This window comes from Podarcis melisellensis (assembly GCF_964234715.1).
Source record: "Podarcis melisellensis genome assembly, chromosome: 13".
NCBI lineage: Eukaryota > Metazoa > Chordata > Lepidosauria > Squamata > Lacertidae > Podarcis > Podarcis melisellensis.
The window spans coordinates 25,463,323-25,489,429 of record NC_138545.1 but is presented as its reverse complement, the minus strand read 5'-3'; the positions used below and the strand labels follow the sequence as shown (position 1 = coordinate 25,489,429).

The window sequence follows — 26,107 nt, the reverse complement described above, 5'->3', positions numbered from 1 at the left end:
AGGTCTGGTGCAAAGACAAAAGTGAGAGAGTGAAAGGTTCCATTTGTTCCCCAGAGTTGGGCTTTTTCAAATAAGAAAAGTGATGGGAAAATGCCCTGGAAAGTGTAAGATAACATTTGCCCGATGCAACATCATGTATCTGTCTTGTAAAGTAATCAGAATGAACTATCAGTAGATAACAGACATAATCCAATCTCCCCACAAACAAATCAGGATGAATGCTGAACAAACAGGTTTTCTGATAGTGATGTTTAGGTTTAAATCAACACTGTGAGAAGCCCATTGCAGCTGTTTTTGCCTTGGCTATACTGGTGTCTTCTGCTGTGCGTATAAAGTATGTGGAACAGACTAACTTCCTTGGATATGTAAGAGGTAGATACTGCCAAACTGTGCTTTCCAGATCTCTAATTCTTTATTCCATTCCTCCAGCAATACCTATATATCAAATAGTTTGCTAATAACAAAGATTTATATACGTTACTTGCTGTTTTGTTGTTGTTGTTGTTTAAGAATGAATCAACTGCTTAAACATCTCTGGGGTCTCTGAGGCTGTAAAAGTTCCTGGTCCGTAGATGGTGGTTAGCAAGTGTTTTATCTGGAGATACTGCCATTGTTAATTTATAGGTAATCTATATTTGCCTCATAAAATGGAATATATATAAAATTTATCCTCTTTGTTTATCAGCTGGTCTAACGTTAATATATCCAAATTCATCCACCTCTTCCACACAACCATTTCTTTACTGATTTTTAAAGACAGGAACCCCTTTCCAAAGGTGAGACTCAGCTTACTTTCCCCATCACTTTGAATAAGGCTCCTTTAACATCCTTGTTCCTCAGGCTGTAAATGACAGGGTTCAGCATTGGGGAGAAAAAAGCATAGAAAACAGAAGCTTTCTTCTCCTGGTCTGCAGCTCGTGCAGACCGGGGCTGCAAGTAAGTGAAGCTGATGGTGGTGTAGAACAACGTGACAACAGTGAGATGGGTAGCACAAGTGGAAAAAGCTCGTTGCCGTCCCTCTGCTGAGTTTATGCTGAACACCACCCTGGCAATGTGGATGTAGGAGATCACTATAAAAGTGAAAGGCAACATGAGCACAATGACACTCAGGGCAAAGATGAGGACTCTTACTGTATAGGTGTCCATGCAAACCAGCTGCAACACAGCAGGCTCCTCACAAAAGAAATGGTTGATTTGGTTGGGCCCACAGAAGGGGAAATTTATGGTGATAACTGTCAGTGCTGCAGCATTGAATAAGCCACCTAACCAACAGGCTCCTGCCATCTGGATGCATACTTGCATCCTCATGATGGTTGGGTACCGCAGTGGTTGACATATGGCCACGTAGCGATCATATGCCATGAGAGCCAGGATGAAGCACTCAGTCATCCCACAGAACAGCATCAGGATGAGTTGAGCCATACATCTGTTGAAAGAGATATTATTGGTTCTGGAAGCCATATGGAATAGCATCTGGGGGAAAGTGACCTGTGTGCCGAATATATCTAAGAAAGAAAGGTTAGCAATGAAAAAGTACATTCCTGTATGGAGGCGGGAATCAACCCAGATCAAGAAGATGATGAGGCTGTTGCCACATAAAGTGATGAGATATATGACTAGGCACAGTGTCAATAGGATACGTTGCAATGTTGGGTGACTGGTGAAGCCAAGAAGAATGAATTCCTTCACGGAGGTTGCATTCTGAATCCACATATCACCCAAAAGACTCCACCTGTAATGATAAGTGTATGTATAACTGGTGTACTGCTTGAAATGCCATATCACAAACAATCACTTGAACATGTTGATGCCACCTAGCTTCAATATGACGTGGTATTGTTCACTGCCCATACAAGTTTGCCCTTTTTCTGCTCTGTTTGGAGTCAGCTTGTGTGTTCTACCCATCTCTGTTATTTCTCCTTGTCAAAACTGCTTTTTAAAAACATAACACACATTTTGTATTCTGTATTTCACACATTGTATTACACTTCTGGTAATATCTATTGTCTTTAACATATATTGTTTAATGTAGTAATTTAGAATATACATTTTGTTAATATGCAAACACCCATACGTGCTTAATATCAAACAACTGAACTTAACCTTTTCTAACTACATAATCAACAGATTTGCCTTTAAAATTCTATTCATCATAACAGTAAGAGTCATAGCTTTAAAATGAATAAGTATTCTTTTTACTGACATTGATTCATGAGTTTTCACATCTCTCTCTCCCCCCTCCCCATGTTGTGGATAATTTCTTCATTTCTGTTGGCAATATTACTTTCTTAATGTCCAGATGTTTAAAGGAAAATTGGCATGACTTGCTTTTTAGAAATCTATCCTAGACCTTAGTAATCACAGCATCCTTTTCTAAGTATCTTATATTCTGTCCTGCATAAGATATGCACTGAAAATGTGGTTCTTGCTAACCCCTTTCCATTACTCACAAAGTGACAACCAACCTACTCCTTCACACATGACACAGGTATAGAAGGGAAACTGATGTTTATGCATTATAATGAGCCTCATATAACTGAAATTCTTAAGTCTAGTTTTAATCTGCTTTTATTTGTTTTTTATTTGTTTTATGGTTCTCTATTGTAGGCTATCTTGAAAATCTAGATTAATAAAATTATGTTTTTTGAAAAGTCCAATTCATGTATAAAGAGGCTAAAATCATGGAGTAAGCTGTCATGTTGAGCTTAGCTCACCTTGGGTCAGACAAGTTAATCAAGACGATATCTGAGCTGGTTGCTGCAACACAAACCTCATAGCTCTTACAGACCACTATTAAGTCCAAAACCAATAATATAGGAACTTTCACCACTGTAACTAAGCCAAGTTTTACTGCCTGTGCAATTCTTTCTGAATGCTGTATGGAAAAGCACATGAATATCTCCTTTGGAGAGTTTATGAATAAATCATTTTTAACTTACGAAACGTGCAGTCTTTTTATTGTGGGGAAGAGGGGAACCTTGGAAGGAACTTAGAATGATATATTTTACAGATTTTATAGCCTATATATCTGTGCTTTACTTTGCTGCATGTTTTGTGATTTTTAATCTAGCTGGGATTCTGTCACCAAAGAGTACTTGCCCCAGGAATGCTCTTTTATGCCTATCTTTTTCCTTGCCAACAAGGAACATGATCTAACATCATAAACCTATTAGTAATAATTTACCTGCTTTTTACATGAAACACATTCCAGCTGCAATCTGTTTCAGATGAGATAGATTGTTTAAAATGTAGAGCAGAATTCGAAGAAACAACTGTATATTCCCCAGGAATCTCTGGATTTTAAAAAGTTTGGTGAGTGTGTGTGTGAAAAGTGGAGCAGAAAATAGGAAGTTGGTGGATGACTGGACCATCTAGCATCTTCACGGGCATCAAAATGTTATTCACAAGGGTACATTTGATTGAAATATAAATCCATATCTGACTTAGCACAAACTCCTCATTTCCCTGAAGCATTTGAAACACCACAACTCCCTTCAGTTCCAACCTTGTTAACTTTTCCATTCCCTAAGGACAATGAGCACGGAGATTCAATTAACTTGAGTTTATTTCAAGGGTTTGCTTTCAGGGTATGCAAAGTAGAATCTGGCTCCAAGAGCCAGAAAGTGGGAAAGAGAGCAGCACTAGGCTGGGTGAAGAAGCCCCATGCTGTGAAGGACTTTGTGATCTGGCTATCTTGACAATGATTTCTAGGTCAAGTGTTAGTTCTTCCATGCAACCTGTTTATTAAATAGTATTGTGGTTTTTGGAAAGCTTTTTGGAGATGCTATCTATTGGAGATGACTTCTGCTATCTATTGAACATCCATTCTGATTTGTTTGCACAGCTTCACATCAAGCAATTGTTCTCCTACACTCCCCAGGGCATTTTCCTATCACTTTCCTTAACAACAACAACCAAAATTCTATAAGACATGCTATGGCCTATAGATTCAACAGGAGAGTGGTTCATAGAGGAGGGAAGTCTAGACTTCTTTGCTTTCCAAATACTTAGTGTAACTATTGATTCTGTTGCTGTGACTCAGGAACTGTAGCAGACAGCACTGACAGTTTACATAGGAAATCTAACCCACTGAGGGGATGTAATATTTATGTTTTATTTTGTTTTAAATATAGTGCAATGCACCATGATAACCTTGTATACAGGGTGTTCATCAGTCAGAGATTTCCCTCTAAACTAAATGCCAGCTTTAGAAAAGGAGTGCAGCAGGGAGAAAAGGGTTCAATTCCACCTCGCCATCTATTTCAGTCCTGATAATTTCCAGTTCCTTCCCATAGCTGACGGTATTTGCACATCTAAAAACCTTGCATGCTAAATGCAAACATACATTTAATCCCATGTCTAGTTTGTCCTTAGATGGCTCCTAACAAGACACATTCATTGAAAGTAAGTCCAGCAGCAGCTACCAGTCATCAGTGGTGCCTAGTGATGTTGACTCTGTGGAACCTCCAGTTTCAGAGACCGTGTAAAACACAGCTATTGGCTGTGTTTGAGCTTTCCATTCATCTTGTGGCCCAATGAGGGAAACAGGATGCTTGATTTCTTAGTCTGATCTAGCAGTGATCAGTAGACATCTATAGGATTGCACTGTAGCAGTGCTGGCCTGTGGTTAAGAGTCTCCAAGCAGGCACTGGTAGGATTAAATAGAAAGTGGTATATCTCTTTTTTATTACCGGAGAGGTAGCCAACATGTTTCTCTTCAGTTATTTTGCATTTTCGGTGCCATTTGCCCCAAACAACAATTTCACTTGTCTGAGATAATGGGGATTATCTTCCACAATGTTTGAAAGCTGCCATATTGCCAACACCTTCCATAATTTGTTTTGAGTAAACTGTTCTGCCACACAACAGATTTATTTTAGCAATTCAATCTTATGTGTCTTTAGACATACAGAGCCTCATCCATAATGGTTCATAATCTGTTTTGAATGCATACAACACACAAATACATGCATACACACACACACACACACACACACTGAATAGGAGGACTGTACACGAAATATGTGGAGTTTATATTCATAGCAAGCATTTCATGTCAGGTTTTTGCACAGTAACATAGAATACACAATTGAATGTAACTGGCATTTCCAAACATTTCAGTCAATTTTGTCAACAAGGAATGGTGGATAAGACATAAGAAACAAGTCAGAAACCAGCTGGTACTTTTCAGAAGTTGTGATTACTTTAATCCACAACAGACTCAATGTGTGACTATGATATTCTAAAAGCAAGCATATATTTAAAAAAATGAGTGTAGGTCTATAATCTGTGAATGTGTGTTAGATCTATCTATCACCTATCTATATCTATCCATCTATCAACTATCAGCTATCATATATCTATCACCTATCTATCTATCATCTATCTATTCTCCTCATATTTATGTATGTCTAATCATGCTTCTCCAGGCACTCTTTACATCCTTGTTGCGTAAAGTGTATATGATAGGATTTAAGAGTGGTGTCAAGACACTGTATATCACTGGAATAAGTCTGGCATAATTTGAGGAGTGACTGCTATTTGAAGACAGGTAAGTGAAGATGGAGCTGCCATAGTACAAAAGGACGACAGTGAGGTGAGAGGAACAGGTGGAGAAAGCCTTTTGTCTCCCTTCAGAAGACCTTATTTTTAAGACAGTTGAAATGATGTAGGTATATGACAAAAGGATACAAAGTAATGGGGTCCAAGCTATGAACAGGCCAATAGATAGCAAGAGGATTTGGTTAAGGGACGTATCACCACATGATAGCTTCAGTAGTGGGGGAATATCACAGTAGAAAGCATCAAGGCAGTTCTTCCCACAAAACGGTAGTTGGAAAGCAAAAGTTGTATGCACAGCTGAGTTGAGGAAACCCCCAGTCCAGCAGGCCATGGCTAGTTGGAGACAAATTGTTTTGCCTATAATCAGTGTGTAGCGCAAAGGGTTGCATATGGCAACATAGCGGTCAAATGCCATCACTGCTAGAAGGAGGCACTCAGTGCCAACAAAGGAGAAGAAAAAATACACTTGGAGCACACAACCCATGTAGGAAATGTTGCTTCTCTCAGAGAGAAGGTGAACCAACATCTGGGGTATCGTGGTGGTAGTGTAGCAAATGTCAAGAAAGGAGAGATTCCCAAGGAAGAAATACATGGGAGTTCTGAGCCTCTGATCCACCAATGTCATTACTACAATGAAGGTATTCCACAGCACAGTGAAAAGATAGATGATTAATAATGCACTGAAGGGAAAAATACGTTCCTCCTGCAGAAGTTTAAAACCTAGGATGATGAACTCAGACAGGCCAGTTTCATTTTGTGCCTCCATACCTTGGCAAATAAACAATTGATTTTCTGTAGAGAAGAGGGAAAGGAATTGTGATCATGTTAATAAATAGTGTGACACTGGCATTATATTCAATATAAAGTGCAGAAGATGACAGAGGTATGATTCTAATGGACCTTTCTTTGAGAAGAGATAATCCTTCTGTCTGAGGATAACTCTGTGACATTTCCTGCAAAAGCACTGTGGATTTATCACTGCCAGAAGAAATCCTAGCATACCATAATCAGCTCTTATCCCTAAAGTACTAATATGGAAGGTGATATATGTAGAGTGCCGTGAATCCAACTGATATTTTCAAATCCATATGGGTCCTTATCATCAAATACTAGCAAGAAGGTTATCAATATGACATGTGTGGTGAACATTCTTATGGTTAGAGGAGTAAGACAGACTATTGAGAAATAACTGGCTGTTGCAAATATGGAACTCGTGCAATCCCTATGCTTTATCCTTTGAACATAATGAGCAGAAGTTTGAAAGGACTTTTTCTTAAAGCATAACTTTAAGTATACTAATCTATCTTACCTTGGGAACCCTGATCCAATATAATTTTCAGTATGATCTCCAGTTGTAATAGCCATGAAACATTCTCCATTAGATCATTCATCTTAGAAAACTGCATACACAGACCATTGCTAGCACATCTATGCTCTCTGGTTCCAAATCTCTAGCGCTGACACTAATTTTTGAAATGGTTTGTGAAGTTTCTGCTCTGCGAGACAGTGAAAGGAAGCAAATTATGTTCCAGCAAAATAGCAGAACTTTGTCTGGATTGTTCCTCATATCTCAGTGCAAGAACCACAAGAAGCAATACAGGAGGTTGCTAGTACAGGTTTGCGGCAGATGTCACCTGTCTTTCAACTTTCTTGGGCATCCAGTTAGAAGTCAAGCTAAAGAATCCTTCACTTTCACTGATAGGACCCTTGATAAGATCTTGAATTGTGTTGTCACCATAGTTCATACAACACAGTGTTTTGAAGCAAATCTGAAGAAACATCTGAGGAATTTCAAGGAACGAAATAGAATTTGATGAAGGCAAATATCACAGTAGTGAGGGTGGTTGAAGGTCTCCACAGCTGAAGTTCTCTTCCAGTTCCCAAGTCACTTCTTGAAGACTAAACTGAAAATAATAACATCACTTTGGCTGATGATTCATCTCTTCTCTATCAACATCACCTAGTTTAAGATACTGCCATTCTTGATGGTGCCATTTTCTTTCTAATGTTCTATAAAACAAGAAAATGACAGATCTATTATAAATATGGATAAGCGACATATGGTCCAATGAAGTATTTCATCAGGTTGCATAGAAAAGTCTGCTTTTGTTGCCTGTGTGGTTTTTCAACCTAGAAGAATTTCAACCTAGAGTGATTTATTAATTTCAGTGAAGCACAGTTGCTTATATAGGCACAAATATGAAGGAGGCCTTTGAGGATTTTCTGCCCAAGAGAAATCCACCCTATTTTCTAAAGAAAAAGCAGCAAATATTCTGATTGATTGTGAAAATTAATTGGAATGCCTTGAAATAGAACAGAATAATCTTTTAATAAATGTACCTGATGATTAAGATGAACTCAGCCTTCTTTGGCTGTGACTGAGGATAGATGAAGAAGAGTTTGGATTTGATATCCCGCTTTATCGTTACCCGAAGGAGTCTCAAAGCAGCTAACATTCTCCTTTCCCTTCCTCCCCCACAACAAATACTGTGAAGTGAGTGGGGCTGAAAGACTTCAAAGAAGTGTGACTAGCCCAAGGCCACCCAGCAGCTGCATGTGGAGGAGCGGAGACGCGAACGTGGTTCACCAGACTATGAGTCTACCGCTCTTAACCACTACACCACACTGGCTCTCCAAATAGGAAAATAAAACAACCATATATAATCAAGGCATTGGAAGTAAATCTGGGTTTTTTATCAAATTATCCAGAAATAGCTTCATACTAGAATAAGAATACAATCCTAATTTTGTCTAGTCAGAAGAATGTCTGGTTGAAATCAATAGGGTTTATTCCCCGGTAAGTGGGACTAGGTTTGCAGTCTTATTGAATTGACAGCATTTTTGTTATATTCCTGCTGCCACAGTGACCAAAACAGAGAGAAGAGAGGCCTTTGGTGGTGGTGGACACCTGGCTATTTATGATCCTCTCACCTTTCTCTCAGGGTTTTGTGACAGTCATCCTTTATTCATCAACATTATCCCTGGAGAATATTTATCAGCCAAAAACCTGGTTGAAGAGGAACATTTTTGACTGGCATCTAAAAATGTATAATGAAGGTGCCAGGTGAACATTCCTGGGGCGAGCATTTCACAAGCAGGGAGTCACTACAGAAAAGGCCTGTTCTTGTGTTGCCGCCCTCCAGGCTTCATGTGGAGGAGGCATGTGAAGAAGGGCCTCAGATAATAAATGCAGAGTCCAGGACAGTTTATATGGGGAGAGGCGGTTCTTGACGTATTGCGGTCCTGAGCCGTTAAAGGCTTTATAGTCAAAAGCAGCACATTAAATTGGACCCGGAACTATTTGGCAGCCGTTGCAGTCGAGCCAGGTGATAGGCTTAAGGGAATTGGCTTCCTTCCCCATGGTTGTAAATAAGAAGATCAAACGAAAGGAACGTCTTACCAGTTAGATTTTTTAATAATCACAGTGAGAGAGAAAAAGAACACAACTCCCTAGAAATGGTGGTGCTCCCAATTAAGGCTCACTCCCCCACCCTCCATCCCTATTAATTTACATTACTCCTATGTCTTGTAATCTGATTTTGTACCCTCTGCACTTTCTATTTTAACACTTTCTGGGCTCTCTGTGTCTTTGGGGAAGGGAGGGCTGAATGCTGTCCAGAGACTAAATCTGTTAACCATCTATCTTCCACTGCTTCTTCTGCTGGCAGTCCCCCACCCAGTATTTCCCAGCTTCTGCCTTCTGAACTATTCCCCTCTGCAAACCACTATTCCAAATCTGTACTATCCACCTGTTTCTGCAAAGATTCAGGATCAGGGAGAAGGGGTGTCTCCCACCATTCTTCCTCAGTGCAGCCCTCCTCAGCACAGTCCCTGACAACAGGATTATTGTAATATGCCCCAACTGTCTTGTCCTGGTGAGCAACCTGGCCTCTGAATTCTGCACTAGCTGTAGCTTCTGAATTGTCTTCAAAGACAGCCATACATATAATGTGTTGCAGTAATCCAACCTAGAGGATACCAGAGTATGGACAACAGAAGGCAGGCTACCCCTGTTCAGATAGGGACCTAGCTGGGCCACCACCCAAAGCTGATGGAAGATGCACCATGCCACCAAGGACACCTGAGCCTCAAGTGATAGCAGAGCATTTATGAGTACCCCCAAACTACATACCTGCTCCTTCAAAGGACATGTACAACTTGCTTAGAATTGGCTAAGCTTAAAAAAAAAAAGAATTGGCTAAGCTTTTCTTCTTTTTTAGTGTTCTATCTGAAATAATTGCTATAAGTAGTAGTATATTTATCATTTGAGTTCATTGAAATGATGAACAAATGCAAAACACTTGATCCTTGAAAGAGCAGCAAGTTAAAGCAATACTATAGACCAGGGATAGGAAATTCCATATCTGGTGACTCAAGCACACACAACCTAATGATGACAAACAGCTGGTAGTTTATTTCTTTATTGACAAAGCATAGTAGCTCCTGAGGTGCACTAAACACACACACACACATTCCTGGTGGGTAGGCAGCTGGCACCCCTCCCCAGGCTTGTGCTCTGAGCTGGACTGCTGGAGCAATGTGTGGCCACGCACAAAAGCAAACTTTAGTACACGTGTCTAAGTGCAAGTGAAAGCACCCTGTGACTTCTTCTACATAGAAGCTGTCGCTGTGCTTGCCTGTTCAAATCCTTCCTGTTCCTGGAAGACAGAAGGACTGCCCTGCCTGGAGCGCCTCTCCATTAGCATTGCTTCATCTGATGCTGGGAGAGGAGCGCTGGACCGGGCCACACTAGAGGTGCCTGTCAGGGGCAACTGCTTCATGCCCCTTCAAAAATCTGCACCCAGGGTCTATCAGGACATTCTTCGGGGTGTAGGCCCATACAACACTTTGACCCACATCCGTAGATGTGAGCACGCGTTAGCAGAAGGTAAACGGCATTTCCATGCATTGCTCTGGTTTCGCCAGAAGCAGCTTAGTCATGCTGGCCACATGACCCGAAAAAACTGTCTGCAGACAAATGTCGGCTCTCTTGGCCAGTAAAGCGAGACGAGCGCCGCAACCCCAGAGCCACAACCCCAGAGTCGTCCATGACTGGACTCAATTGTCAGGGGTCCTTTAGCTTTTACCTTTACTTGTCCCTAGCTACTTATGTTCTCCTTTAATGTTTAAATATTTAGAGAAATAACTGAGCCCTCCAAGACCTCGTGCATTTTTCTCTTGGAGGGACTTTTGTCTTGGAGGAAAGAGGGCTGACTGGAAGGGTCAGGGGAGAAATAGCAGAGGCGGGGCAAATCCTATTTTGTGTCAGGGACAGATTGAAGTGGTTTGCAATTGACTCAGAGTGGAACCAGACTATTTCAATACACTTGAGAGGAATGCTTAATACTGAAGGATGGGAAAAGGTAAACATAGTATAAATAAATATATAATGAAGACATCACAATAATTTCACTGTATTCCACACTGTTTCTGGAGAATGGGCCCACATAAGTGTCTGTCTAATATACATATACATATACATATACATATACATATATAAAAATAATAATAATAAATGTCCAGTAGCTTATCTGAAGAAGTGTGCATGCACACAAAAGCTCATACCAAGAATAAACTTATTTGGTCTCTAAGGTGCTATGGGACATTATATATATACATATATATATTTCTACTGCATCGGACCAACACGGCTACCTATCTGAATCTAGATACATATACATTACAGAGAAACATCAAAATCATTGGAATGGAGGAGAATACAGGTAAATTTGACAACTATTGATTTGATATTTGTCTTAAGAAATGTGCTATGATAAAAAATTGTATAGTACATTGAAAAGCTTGCAGCTGTAAAATAATACAAATGAATATATCTGTATCATATGAATTTAATCTCATTTCCGACTCTGTTAAGACACAACTTGTAATGCTATGTTGTGTAGAATATTCACATCTTCCCCATTATATTTAGCAAAGCTTTCTTCACATCCTTGTTGCGCAATGTATATATAATGGGATTCAACAAGGGAGTCAATATGCTATACATAAGTGGGATCAGCTTTGTATTCACTGATGACTCTGTGGGAACAGGTCTCAAATAGGTGAAGATGGCACTACCATAGTACAGAAGAACCACTGTTAGATGAGAAGAGCATGTGGAGAAAGCCTTTTGCCTCCCTTCTGTTGATCGTATTTTCAAAACATTTGAAATTATGTACACATATGAGAGAAGGATACAGAACATTGGTGTCCAGGCTATGAACAACCCAATGGTTAACAAGAGCTTTTGGTTGAGGGAAATGTCCCCACATGACAATTTCAGCAATGGTGGAATGTCACAATAGAAAGCATCTAGGCGGTTGTCTCCACAGAAAGGTAACTGAAAGGCAAAATAGGTGTGTACGGCAGAGTTGAGAAAACCACCCACCCAGGAGGCAGTAGCCAGCTGCAGGCAAACATTCCTTTTGATGATCAATGAATAGCGCAGTGGGTTGCAGATGGCTACATAGCGGTCAAAAGCCATTACTGCCAAAAGAAGGCATTCAATGCCGACAAAGGAAAAGAAGAAAAACAGCTGGAGCACGCAGCCTGTGTAGGAGATGGTGCTACTTTCTGTCAGAAGGAGATGCAACATTTGGGGGATGGTGGTAGTGATGTAGCAGATGTCAAGACAGGAGAGGTTTCCAAGGAAGAAATACATGGGAGTTCTGAGCCTCTGGTCCACTATGGCCATGGTGATGATGAAGGTATTCCACAGCACAGTGAATAAATAGATGATCAAGAATCCACTGAACAGCAAGAAGTGTACCTCCTGCAGATTTTTAAAGCCAAGGATGATGAATTCTAAAAGCTCTGATTGGTTTTTTGCCTCCATATCTGATTCCAAGAGACTGGCATTCGGAGGCATACTGCTTCAAACAGTGGAAGGAGAACATAGCTGTTGAGGCTAGGAGAAACTGATAGTCTTTGTCTAAAACCCTTTAAAAATCATTCAAGGGTCCCTTCCCACTCCATAATGATAAGATTCTACATTTATGTAGCTGACAATCACTGTCTCTTGTGACAATGGATTCCGTGGTTTGCTTTGAAGAAGTACTAGCATTTATTTGTTCTACACCTTGTAGCTTTCAGCTTCATCGCATGTCTCCACACAGTTCTTCTATTAGGTGACAGAGAGAGACAAACTTCTCCCTATCCACTTTCTCACTTGGTCTTTTTTTGCAGGCTTGAGTTCAGTTCACCACAACTTTGCATCTGCTTGCATTAAGGGGGGAAAAAATCCACATGAAAATTCGGAATTGTTTACCTGCATATTTCTCCTATATGCATTTCTGAAGCAACATTCCCTAATACAATTTGTTTGCAAAAGCTGTTTTCATTAATATACACATTTCTATGCACATTTTCTCCAATATTGTTGTTGGTTCCGAATGAGTTCTCATTCACTTACATGCAGATGAAAATTCATAGTATGTTAGAGGTCAGTAGAGAGTCATTCTATATTTGACTATATCACAACTGGTGCCATACCTTTATTCATTTTGATTGCATTTCTTCAATACAAACTAATGATGTGTCCCACTAAATTTTGTTCTCCCATCCATAACACATTCATTTCCTTACCTGTGAGATGAGCCTTCTCCCTGTTGGTAGCATTCAGTGTGTGTTGCTTGTGGATTTCACGGTTTCCTTTCATATATATGCAATAATGCCTTTGGGGATTTCTACCCCAAGTGCTTTTCCACCAAGGCAAGACTGCCAGAGGTTTTTCAAAGAGCTTTAGCTAGTTAATTGCATCTTAACTAAATCATACAGAAAGGTCATGTATGTTTCAAAAAATAAATAAATCTTGAATTCTATAGCCACAATTGTACCTAATGTTGCATTACTTTGTAAGGAATACTTGATGTTTGTGTTCATTGTATGTTCCTCTATAAGATTATACACACACACACACACACACACACACACACACACACAAACATGCATTTACAAAGATAAAAGAAGCAGGGCATTTCCTTGAGAGAACTCTCTGTATTAGCAAGAGTAGCTGTCTTTTAATAAATCAAGAACAATGCTGACCTCAATCAAAATATGGGAATACCTGGGGGCCACTAGGGGGCGCATCAGAAGATGGCTGACAATAACATCTCTCTGACCCACACGAGGTAATTTGGAGGCTATGATGGGAGTAATTAGCCTCCCTAACCCCCCAGGATGGTGGGGGGGACTGCCCTTGCCTGCTGTGCCCTATACCACCCCCGAATTTGTGAGGATGGGGGCACTAGGCACAAAGCCCTCCTGTGGGATTCCGGCGCTCCTGGACGCCGTCCCTGATCCATGCCACTAGCTGCAATAACTTCAAAAGAAACAATTTGGATGAAGGAATGCACATATTTCAAGGAAGGAGGGGGAGTAAAGACTGCTAACAGAAGAGATCTCTGATAAAACAAGACAAGAATAAAACATGAGAAGATACGCCAAGATACGGTATGGCAAATGACTGATGGGGGAGGGGGGAAAACTTTCCTTTCTTTTCTTATGTGATTAAACAAGAATCCCCTCCCCTCACAAGTCAGAAATGTCGTTTTAAGGACTTACGCTGTGGATTTAAGGCTGTGTGGAGATAAACTTTCGAACCAAAGCATGTTTTAAGAAGAGCATGGAATGTATAAGAGCTTTGGAATGATGCAGTTAAAAATGCTGTCGCCATATTGGGAAGTTCTGTCGGAGGTCTTGAGTCTGGGAGGAGAAAGAGAGAAATAGAGCTGTTTATACATTATGGGTGAAACTCCTCAGAGGGACTTAAGAGCGACAGTTTTGCATGATGGAAAGAGTGGTTTTATCTATGAAGGTGATGATATATGGAAACCATCCCGATTTGAGGATTGGAAGAATGGAAAAATTCACACAGGATTATTATTGGTGTTTATCGGCTTAAGGAGACTATCAGAAGAGATCATAAAGAAAAAAGAGAAAATATATGAACAAGATGTGATGTGGAAACAGCAAGAAAAGACTGGATAGAATTATGAACTCTGTTTGGACTGATTTGGATTGATTTGGGCATTAACGCAGTAGCAAGAAGATGATCAGAATCCCCCTTCGGATCTTGAAATATGGGTTCCCCCCAACAAAATTTAAAATTCGGCTTTGTAATTTGGAATTTATGTGATGTGATGTGATTTGATTTGATTGGCCAGTTAATAAAAATTATTTTTAAAAAAATATGGGAATACCTTGAAGGACAAGCCTCTGGGGCAATTGACAAAGGATTGGGAGGCTCCACAAATGTAACACTCATGTCTAAGGAGGCAGGGATTCCTTGAGGTGGTCATTCCACTCCAAGTTTGACCCTGCTCAAGTGTCAGCCCGTTGCCCCAAACATGGGACTGAGAATGATACGCCCAATGCTTCAGCCAAAGCCTACCAACATCTGGAATGAACAAAGTTGTGGCCAATTTTTAAATCCCATAATGTTGTCCTGTGCAGTTTCTTTAAACATATTACACTAGGCCTTCCCCCCCCCTTGCAGGTAGAGTTCACTGCAATAGGGTGCCAGAAGGATGAATTTGGATAGAGCAGTTTCATTACTGCTTTCATTTTATTAGCTTCACAAAATGTTTTTTTATCCATGGACAGAGAGGGAAAATATATTTGTTGAGGTGTTTGTGTTTTGGAGAAACTTACATGAAGGAAGAAGTATTTTAGTTTTACTCTTGCATTGTAGTTTCGACCTATTTCTTTTTTAAAAAACTATATATTAATGTTGCAACCTGTCAGGAGTCTGGGTGGATGGCCTACAGGGTCCTTACTAATTCTTGATTACAAATTATTAGTATTACTAAACAGATTCCACTTACTCTTTCATTTATCTGTACATATATAATAATGTAAGCTTTGGGGTGAGGGGAGTTGGACTGCATGGCCTCTGGGGTGCTTTTCAACACCTGATCCCATGAGCACACAGATTCTGGCAGCCAAGCTCATGACTCCTGCATCAGATCTCCAGGGAGACAGCAAGCACCCTGAGATCTTGTTAGTCTTCAGATGCGAAAGCTCCAAGATGCTCTGACTCAAACTGCTGTTACCCCACCAATCATTCTTTTCACCTGAATTAATTTCATAAACCTTAGAGTGGCATGGGGTTAATATCTATGCATCTCTGGAGGTCCTGTGCCATGAAGGTTAGGGTTAGTTCCTATAGCAGGTTAACACCTTCTTTTATAAAGTGATATTTGCCTGACCATTTCAAAGATAAACAGTTCATTTCTTGTCCAAACTCTAAATAGTGATGGGTGAATCTGTCAGTGTTGGTTTCTCTCAGTTTCTCACATGCCCCCTATTTCAATTCAATTATTCAGATTTCCACATTATATTAAAGTCTTCTTCTTTTAATCCTCATGAATATTCCTCAGTATTTTATTGTAAATGTTCCCAAATATACACTTTTTTATGAATTTTAGGCACGAACACCACAACCCAGTAAATGCATGCATTATTTGGCAGAGAAGCTATGTTACAAAATTTTTAGAAGTATGCATTATCAAGGTTAACTGTGTTTCAGGTCTCACATTTCCCCCCATAGTAGCACAAAAAAACCAAATGCTCGTGTGAAAATACGAGGTATTTGATGTCAGTTTGGGTCTCCATGCTACCCAGCTTCATCTCTTTCTCATACTCTGGTTGATCTCAGCCTGTAGTAACGCAAGTTGTAACAAATTGCTGTGAATCTTGTTTCCTGAAGCAAAACACCAACTACTTTACTTTTTAAAGAAATGTGCAGGCCCCCCTCCAGATCAAGACTAGTGCAGGCTTTATGCTTTTCACAAGTGGACCACAGACAACACTAGTTTCTGAAAGATATCAAGTGATGCTAAAAATGGCATTTAAAAATTGCAGATAACATCTTATATAGTTGAAGCATAACACAAGGGCAGGAAACTATGGTCCTCAGATGTAATGTGGATTCCAACTCCCTCCAGCCCCAGGCAACATGGCTAATGGTTAGGTGCAATGGGATCTATACTCAAGCAACATCTGAAAGACCAGAGGTTTCTCAAAAAGAACATATTTTTAATGAAATCAGTGTCTATTTATGTAACCACTTAAGAACTGCTTTTTTAAAAGACCATATCAATACCATACCAATAATGTAAGTTCATGACTGTATCTGACAAATTAAAACTCTGAGTGCAGGTAGCTCCCTGTTTCCATATGCACAATATTAACAACCTAAATAGTCACTTTGGTGCTACTAATGCAGCGGTTCAACTTCACTGTGGAGGTACACTCTATTGTTTCTTGAAACAGATGCCAACTAGTGTCATGATGGGAATGCATTATTTTATTGGTTATGATAACAGAAAAGAAAAAGACAATATGCAATGATAATTACATTACAGATTAAGCAGAGCAAAACAAAAGCAACCAACATAGTGTGTGTGCATGTGTGTGTGTGTGTGTAGCAGATGGGGCTCATCAACTTGGGGAGGTAGTCCTTTCAAACCTGGAATTTTTATTCTTTGCCTACATTTCTATTCGTACTTGACTACTGCTGCCAAGGAGAGTGGTGGAGTCTCCTTCTTTGGAGGTCTTTAAGCAGAGGCTTGACAACCATATGTCAGGAGTGCTCTGATAGTGTTTCCTGCTTGGCAGGGGGTTGGACTCGATGGCCCTTGTGGTCTCTTCCAACTCTATGATTCTATGATTCTACCCTAACTGATTTCAATAGGCTTTCCCCAAGCATGACCAAATTTGGATCCAGCTCTCTAATTTTAAATTGATGTTCAAGTGGTATATTTGGAAACAGTTGTATTTCATAAAAAATAACACATACTGGAGGTATAGAAATAGAATTGCTGATGGCTTATATTTCACGTATTTTCACCAAAGATTTAATCCTTTCAGGAAAAATAAAAGGTTAATACAGATAGCATCTTCCAACTAAGCAGATTTTCCATTACAATATTTTGGAATGATATGAAATAGTGCTCGGGGGGGGGGGGGAGAGAGTTCAATAAATTGGAACAAAGATTTTGGCATACTACTAAACTGAATATTTGGAACACCCCACAGGCTTTGAAACAAAAATTGAAATCTTAAGCCCTAGCTATAATGTTCCAAGCCCCCACATTCAATTTCCCAACACTACTACATGATAAATCCAAGGATTAATTGACATCAGTCTATTTCAGGACAACATTTTCTTCATCATTCTCTTCTGTAATGCCCCCTTCACATCTTTGTTCCTGAGGGTGTAAATCAGTGGGTTCAACAAAGGGGAGAGAATATTATTAAAGAGGGCAATCATTCTATCCTTGTTCAATGAGTAGCTGGAGAAGGGCCTGACATATGTAAAAAGACAGCTGCCATAAAAAAGCAAGACAACAGTGAGATGAGAAGCACAAGTTGAAAAGGCTTTCCTCATCCCATCTGAAGAACGCATTTTCAGAACCCTCAAGATGATGTGACTATAGGAAAGGAGGACACACATGCCTGGTCCAAAGCCCATTACGGGACTAGTAGCCAGCATGGCAATAATACTGCTTGAGATGTCCCCACAGGAGATAGCTACAAGAGGAGGGATGTCACAGTAGAAGTAGTTGATCTTATTCATACCACAAAGGGGCAGGCGGAATGTGATAAGGGTGTGAATGGTGGTGTTGAGTGAACTTGTGAACCAAGAAGCTGACACTAGTTGGGCACAGAGTTTGTAATTCATGACCACATTATAGCGGAGAGGATTGCAGATGGCAACGTAACGATCATAAGCCATGGCAGCCAACAGAAGGGTCTCAGTACCAATGAATAAGATGAAGAAAAAGAGTTGCACCTTGCATCTTTCATATGAGATGGCATTTCTTCCTGAAATCAGGTGCACTATTATCTGTGGAATAGTGGTTGTAGTCTGGCAGATGTCCAGGAGGGATAGGTTAGAGAGGAAGAAATACATGGGAGTTTGAAGGCTTGGTTCTATGGAAACAAGAGTGATGATGAGAATATTCCCCATCAGTGTGAAGAGATAAGTGATGAGGAGAAATCCAGAAAGGAGGAAACACCATTCATAACGGTTTGAAAATGTCAGAAGGATGAATTCAGATGGGGCTGTTTCATTACTGACATCCATTTTATTAACGTCGTAAAATGATTTTTATCTATAGACAGAGAAAAAATACTTTATTGGGGTTTTGTTTTGGTTTTTTTTGGAGTGGATAATTAAACAAACAAAGGAAGAAACATTTAAAACTTATGCTTGTTCCAATGGATTTACATCAGCCATACATAACTTAAGGCTCCTCTCTGAGTATTTCCAAATTGGGCACAACATTAAATCCTCTATAAGATATCAATCTCTTAGATAATTATGATCATGATGATGTCACCCATCTGACTGGTTTTCCCCAGTCACAACAAAATATTAAAAGCACAATAAAAAATCAGATATTGAAAAATTCCGTATGTGTCTTCTAAAAGTCACATAGTTGCTTATTTTGTTGGCATGTGATGGGAGGATGTTCCCTAGGACAGGCAAAACTACTGAACAGGTTTGATGGTGCAAGCTTAGTTCTGATCATCTCAGACTTGTTTTTCCTTTCCTTTTTAAATGCTCAGCAAGCTTGGAGATACTATCAGATTTGTAGACCACTTAACAGAGAATATCATAGTAGTGTACACTGTACTATAGAACACAGTAAAAGGGTGGAGGGTTGTTATATAATTCACCATGGTCAGATAGATAAATAGATTGATAGATGATAGATGATAGATAGATGATAGATATAGATAGATGATAGATAGATAGATATAGATAGATGATAGATAGATGATAGATAGATGATAGATAGATGATAGATAGATAGATGATAGATGATAGATGATAGATAGATAGATAGATAGATAGATAGATAGATAGATATAGATATAGATATAGATATAGATATAGATATAGATATAGATATAGATAGATATAGATAGATATAGATAGATAGATGATATAGATGATAGTCACACTTCAGGGAATAATGAAGCAAACATGAATATTTTAAACTATCTCTGACCATTGCTTGATACTGATTGTCATGGAATCCTACAAAGCAGTTGCTCCAAAACTAAAGGCCTTGCTGCAAACAAATAGGAGATTAAGATGCCACCAGGAGAGGCAAAATGCACCAGCTTTCATTTTTTATGAACAGTAAATCTGAGTGGGGGGGATATATCCATGCCAGTTCTGTACAACTGAACAATTCATGATGGTTAAAGCTATCCATGACCACAATGACTATCTTTCTTCCTCTGCTGTCAGAGTCAATGTGTGCCGTTGAATGCCAGTTGATGGGAATCACAAGTTGGGAGAATGCTGTTGCACTCAGCTTCTGCTTGGGGGGTGCCCTTAGGTATCTGGCTGGTCACTGTGAGAGCTGGATACTAGACTACAATGGTGCTGTACTCTGATTTGGCATGGCTCTTCTTAGGATCAATTCATTTTTAGAAAAGACGGTCTGAAATACATTTAGTATCACCTTGGCATTAAACATCATATTTGCATTGAGAGGCATTTACATAAGACTAAGTTACCTGCAAGGCTTACCAATTATAATCCTCTAAACTGTGTTTAAATCTTGGATTCCCAGATGGTGAGGGGGCGTTCTTACTGAATATTTTCTCTGTGTTGCAGTTCATGGCAGTAAGTCAAAGATTGCAAACTGTACTATTATCTTTCAGTGTTTGCTTTTATATATCCACAAGTATGCTAGTTGGGCCTCCCTAGCGTGGCGGCATGTATATAAGTGTCTGGAGGTGGAGAACCAAAGGGAGTGTAGAAGAAACAGAACAAAACAGGAAACTAGTCCCACTGGTATAAGTTTCATGATTCACATTATTTGGACATTTTTCACTGGAAACAAAGTTGATACAGTGGTACCTCGGGTTACATATGCTTCAGGTTACATACGCTTCAGGTTACAGACTTCACTAACCCAGAAATAGTGCTTCAGGTTAAGAACTTTGCTTCAGGATGAGAACAGAAATTGTGCTACGGTGGTGCGGTAGCAGCAGGAGGCCCCATTAGCTAAAGTGGTGCTTCAGGTTAAGAATAGTTTCAGGTTAAGTACGGACCTCCGGAATGAATTAAGTACTTAACCCGAGGTACCACTGTAAAGGTACTGTGAGGACACTTAGAAACTTTGAAGAGTTTGGGGCCATTTTCCCCTGTGAGATTCCCACCCATCTTCAGGTTAAGAGTCTTACAGAGCTTACAAATGTATTCACCTCAGATTAAACAGAGGAAAACAAAAGCATATTTGTGGATGAAGCAGATGGGGCTCATCAACCTGGGATGGTAGTCCTTATAGGAGAAGGAAAACTCTTATCCTAAGACACTAACTTGTCGGATTTCTTCAGGAGAATAAAAGGTTAAGGAGTAAACCCTATACAAAGCCAGACTGGAGTCCCTAAGGCAATTGGATGGGGCCTTGCATGCCTCCTTCTGGCAATTCCTGCAGCCAGGCTGGTGCCAAATGTTTCGCTCTGCTTTACTTTGGACCACATCAGTGAGGTCGATGGCCTGGAGTCATGTCATCTGGTCAGCCCAGGACCTCCATACACACTGCCCTGGCTTGCATCCTAAGGAAATAACTTCGGTGCCACTAACGCAGCAGTTTGACTTCACCCCCTAAGGCAGACTCCATAGTCTCTCAAGACAGATGGATGCCAACAATGTTCTATTCCATAATATGATGCATCAAAATGAAGTCTAGGGGAAAAAATTGTGTAGCTGAATTGATCTTACAACTGTGCCAGAATGTCACAAATTCCAACTATTTATGAATAAATTGCTTTTTGCTCCCCCTGTCTTATCAAATGAGTAACAAACAACAGCATGTTTTCAAATGTTTAATTGGAAGATGTTGCCACAGTATCTGTATTAACCTTTTATTTTTCCTGAAAGGATTAAATCTTTGGAGAAAATACATGATATATAAGTCATCAGCAATTCTATCTCCATACTTCCAGTATGTGTCATTTTTGATGAAATACAACTGTTTCCAAGTATACCACTTGCACATCAATGTAAAATTATAGAGCTGGATCCAAATTTGGTCATGCTTGGGGGAAGCCTATTGAAATCAGTGGGACTTAGGTTAGTCAAGTAGGAATAGAAATGTAGGCAAGGAATAAGAATTCGAGGTTTGAAAGGTTACACACAGAATTCATCTAATTTGTTCTTTCTAAAACATTATCACTACATATATCTGGATAATGATGATGATTAAAATTATTTATCTTTCTATATTGCGATTCCTCTCAAAGGAATTCAGAGCAGGAAACAACAAGCGATAAAACAAAACAAAACAAATCATTTTTTTTTAAAAAAAATCCCAATATACATCTTGACTTAAAAGGCTTCCAGAAAGATGTTGTTCGGTTGGTGCAAAAAAAAAAAACCAAGAAAGATTATGTCTATCTAAAGCAGACACTTTTAGAAAGTAATGTGAACGGGGGGGGGGGGATCAAGTATGTAATAATAAGCCCTGGTATACTACAATATTTAAGCCAATAATAACAGTACCATAATATCATAAGTCAGAGAAAAGTGTTGGAGATTTTCCATTATTATATTTCTGCTGTGCAAAAGGAAGGAAGGAAGGAAGGAAGGAGGGAGGGAGGGAGGGAAGGAAGGAAGGAAGGAAGGAAGGAAGGAAGGAAGGAAGGAAGGAAGGAAGGAAGGAAGGAAGGAAGGAAGGAAGGAAGGAAGGAAGGATTTCCCATCAATTAGAAAGAAAAAAGCATTTGACATTTTTTTAAAGGGCAGACAAAAATTCAGTGAAATACAAATATCCAGATATGCATGATTTCTGATATGCTTACTTTACTTTTGAAACAGTTGAAGAGGGTATTTGAATTTTGAGTCCTATGTACAGTCTACGGAGCATTTTACCACTGGTCTGCACCCTTCATCCTTGCAAAGTGCCAGGAGTACCCACCATGAGGTAAAGCCTCAAGCTGAAATTATGAACAAATTTTCAGGTGCCCTGTATATGGAACAGAAAAATGTAACTATCTTTCTCTTTTGGGGGGAAGGGTGGGGAGGAAAGATTTTGGCATACTATTAACTGGAATATTTGGAACAACACTTAGGCTTTAAACAAAAACAGAAATCTCAAGCCCTTGTGTTCCAAGCCCCCACATTCAATTTCCCAGCACTACCACACGATAAATCCAAGGATTTATTGACATCAGTCTATTTCAGGACAACATTTTCTTCATCATTCTCTTCTGTAATGCCCCCTTCACATCTTTGTTCCTGAGGGTGTAAATCAGTGGGTTCAACAAAGGGGAGAGAGTGTTATTAAAGAGGGCAATCATTCTATCCTTGTTCAGTGAGTAGCTGGAGAAGGGTCTGATATATTGAAAGATAGAGCCACCATAGAAGAGCAGCACAACAGTGAGATGAGAAGCACAAGTTGAAAAGGCTTTCCTCATCCCATCTGAAGAATGCATTTTCAGAACTCTCAAGATGATGTGACTATAGGAAAGGAGGACACACATACCTGGTCCAAAGCCCACTACGGGACTAGTAGCCAGCAGGGCAATAGTACTGCTAGAGATGTCCCCACAGGAGATAGCTACAAGAGGAGGGATGTCACAGTAGAAGTAGTTGATCTTATTCATACCACAAAGGGGCAGGCGGAATGTGATAAGGGTGTGAATGGTGGTGTTGAGTGAACTTGTGAACCATGAAGCTGACACTAGTTGGGCACAGAGTCTGTAATTCATGACCACATTATAGCGGAGAGGATTGCAGATGGCAACATAACGATCATAAGCCATGGCAGCCAACAGAAGGGTCTCAGTACCAATGAATAAGATGAAGAAAGAGAGTTGCACCTTGCATCTTTCATATGAGATGGCATTTCTTCCTGAAATCAGGTGCACTATTATCTGTGGAATAGTGGTTGTAGTCTGGCAGATGTCCAGGAGGGATAGGTTACAGAGGAAGAAATACATGGGAGTTTGAAGGCTTGGTTCTATGGAAACAAGAGTGATGATGAGAATATTCCCCATCAGTGTGAAGAGATAAGTGATGAGGAGAAATCCAGAAAGGAGGAAACACCATTCATAACGGTTTGAAAAGGTAAGAAGGATGAATTCAGATGGGGCTGTTTCATTACTGACATCCATTTTATTAGCGTCGTAAAATGATTTTTATCTATAGAAAGAGAAAAAATTATTTATTAGGTTTTTGGGGAGCTGGGGTAATTAAATGAACAAAGAGAGAAACATTTAAAACTTATCCTTGTTACAATGGATTTACATCAGCCATACATAACTTAAGGCTCCTCTCTGAGTATTTCCAATTTGGACACAACATTAAATCCTCTATAAGATATCAATCTCTTAGATAAAGATAATGATGATTAACTTGTCACCCATGTGACTGGGTTGCTGCAGACACTCTGGGCAGCTGCCAACAAAATATTAAAAGCACAATAAAAAATCAGATATTGAAAAATTCCGTATGCGTTTTCTAAAAGTCACATAGTTGTTTATTTTCTTGACATCTGATGGGAGGATGTTCTCTAGGACAGGCAACACTACTGAACAGGTTTGATGGTGCAAGCTTAGTTCTGATCATGTCAGACTTGTTTTTCCTTTCCTTTTTAAATGCTCAGCAAGCTTGGAGATTCTATCAGATTTATAGACCACTTAACAGAGAATATCACAGCAGTGTACAATGTACTATAAAACACAGTAAAGGGAGGGACGGTTGTTATGTAATTCAAAATGGCCAGATAGATAGATAGATGATAGATAGATACATAGATAGATGATAGATAGTCACACTTCAGGGAATGATGAAGCAAACATGAATATTTGAAACAATCTCTGAACATTGCTTGTTACTGATTGCCAGGGCATCCTACAAAGCAGGTGATCCAGAACTAAATGCCTTCCTGCAAACAAATAGGAGATTAAGACACCACTACGAGTGCACCACGCAATGACTATGGTGACAGCACAGAAAAATAAAGAGTCAAAATGCACCAGCTCTCATTTTTTATGAACAGTAAATCTGAGTGGGGGGATATATCCATGCCAGTTCTGTACAACTGAACAATTCATGAAGTTTAAAGCTATCCATGACTATAATGACTATCTTTCTTCCTCTGCTGTCAGAGTCAATGTGTGCCATTGAATGCCAGTTGATGGGAATCACAAGTTGGGAGAATGCTGTTGCACTCAGCTTCTGCTTGGGGGGTGCCCTTAGGTATCTGGCTGGTCACTGTGAGAACTGGATACTAGACTACAATGGTGCTGTACTCTGATTTGGCATGGCTCTTCTTACACTCAATTTATCCTTAGAAAAGACGGTCTGAAATACGTTTAGTATCACCTTGGCATTAAACATCAAATTTGCATTGAGAGGCATTTATATAAGACTGAGTTATTTGCAAGACTTACCAATTATAAGCCTTTAAACTGTGTCTAAATCATGGATACCCAAATGGGGAGGGGGCATTCTTACTGAATATTTTCTCTGTGTTGCAGTTCATGGCAGTAAGTCAAAGTTTGCAAACTGTCCTATTATCTTTCAGTGTGTGCTTTTATATATTTACAAGCATTCTAGTTGGGCCTCCCCAGTGTGGTGGCATGTGTATAAGTGTCTGGTGATGGAGAACCAAGGGAAGTATAGAAAAAACAAAACAAGAAACTATTCCCACTGGTATAAGTTTAATGATTCACATTATTTGGATATTTTTCACTGAAAAGAAAGTTGATAAAGGTACTGTGAGGACACTTAGAAACTTTGAAGAGTTTGGGGCCATTTTGCCCTGTGAGATTCCCAGGTTAAGATTCTTACAGAGCTACATGGGTCACTGGATGACAGGACCAGTCATCCCTCTGCCCCACTGTTCTCTTGATGAAATAAGGTTTACTTATGTTAAATGTTCTGCACAACCTTATTGAAATCCTGAGTAAAAAGGCACTGGGAATGGTCAGCATAATAAAAAGGGCCTCATCCTCTCACCTATACAATAGGGCTTGTGCAAATGAACAGCCATGACACACCCTATACATTGTTGGAATATCTCTACTAGGTCACCCAGTTACACCCTGCATACTTAGCTTGCACCATGACAGAATTCAATGCTAGGCAACTCCTGGGTGTTTCCAACTTTAACAAAGTGCCGTTTCAACTGCTCCACTTCTATAACAACTCTGATTAGCTGCAGTAGTCTCAATCCTTCATCCTTCCTAAGTGCCTGCATTTCCATCCAAGCTCAGGAGTACACATCATGAGGTAAACTCGCAAGAGTCTTTTTCCAATCAGGAATCAAAGGGAGAAAGGGAGGCTTCGAAATACTAAAGGAGCGCTGACTGGAAAGAAAATATTGGGCATCTTAGCAACAATCAAGGAACCCCAGAAACCTGCACCAACTGACGTTCTAAACAAATCTTCACGTGTACCGAATATGAAACAGAAATATGTAACCTTTGGTGGTGTCCAGCCAAAAAACTTGATGGCAGGGTTTTTATTTATTTTATTATTATTTTTTACAGCACTGTTTGGTGTACAACC

At 39.7% G+C, this 26,107-nt stretch overlaps 5 protein-coding genes across 5 annotated transcripts; all 5 read right to left on the bottom strand.

Moving 5' to 3' along the window:
• Positions 1–783: 783 nt before the first annotated feature.
• On the bottom strand, positions 784–1,389 carry LOC309354825 (olfactory receptor 2T35-like; the record flags this gene model as incomplete). The annotated part of the gene is made up of 1 exon (XM_081885090.1): positions 784–1,389. The coding sequence occupies one exon, from the start codon at positions 1,387–1,389 to the stop codon at positions 784–786; it is 606 nt and encodes a 201-aa protein (XP_081741216.1).
• A 4,012-nt stretch (positions 1,390–5,401) lies between these two features.
• Positions 5,402–6,328, bottom strand: LOC309354824 (olfactory receptor 5V1-like; the record flags this gene model as incomplete). Its single annotated transcript, XM_081885089.1, has 1 exon — positions 5,402–6,328. One exon carries the CDS (start codon positions 6,326–6,328, stop codon positions 5,402–5,404), a length of 927 nt encoding a protein of 308 aa, XP_081741215.1.
• Positions 6,329–11,470: 5,142 nt separating this feature from the next.
• On the bottom strand, positions 11,471–12,397 carry LOC309355553 (olfactory receptor 5V1-like; the record flags this gene model as incomplete). Its single annotated transcript, XM_081886498.1, has 1 exon — positions 11,471–12,397. One exon carries the CDS (start codon positions 12,395–12,397, stop codon positions 11,471–11,473), a length of 927 nt encoding a protein of 308 aa, XP_081742624.1.
• A 5,319-nt stretch (positions 12,398–17,716) lies between these two features.
• LOC309354823 (olfactory receptor 5V1-like) lies at positions 17,717–18,652 on the bottom strand (the record flags this gene model as incomplete). Its single annotated transcript, XM_081885088.1, has 1 exon — positions 17,717–18,652. One exon carries the CDS (start codon positions 18,650–18,652, stop codon positions 17,717–17,719), a length of 936 nt encoding a protein of 311 aa, XP_081741214.1.
• Positions 18,653–22,770: 4,118 nt separating this feature from the next.
• LOC309354822 (olfactory receptor 5V1-like) lies at positions 22,771–23,706 on the bottom strand (the record flags this gene model as incomplete). The annotated part of the gene is made up of 1 exon (XM_081885087.1): positions 22,771–23,706. The coding sequence occupies one exon, from the start codon at positions 23,704–23,706 to the stop codon at positions 22,771–22,773; it is 936 nt and encodes a 311-aa protein (XP_081741213.1).
• Positions 23,707–26,107: the final 2,401 nt, after the last annotated feature.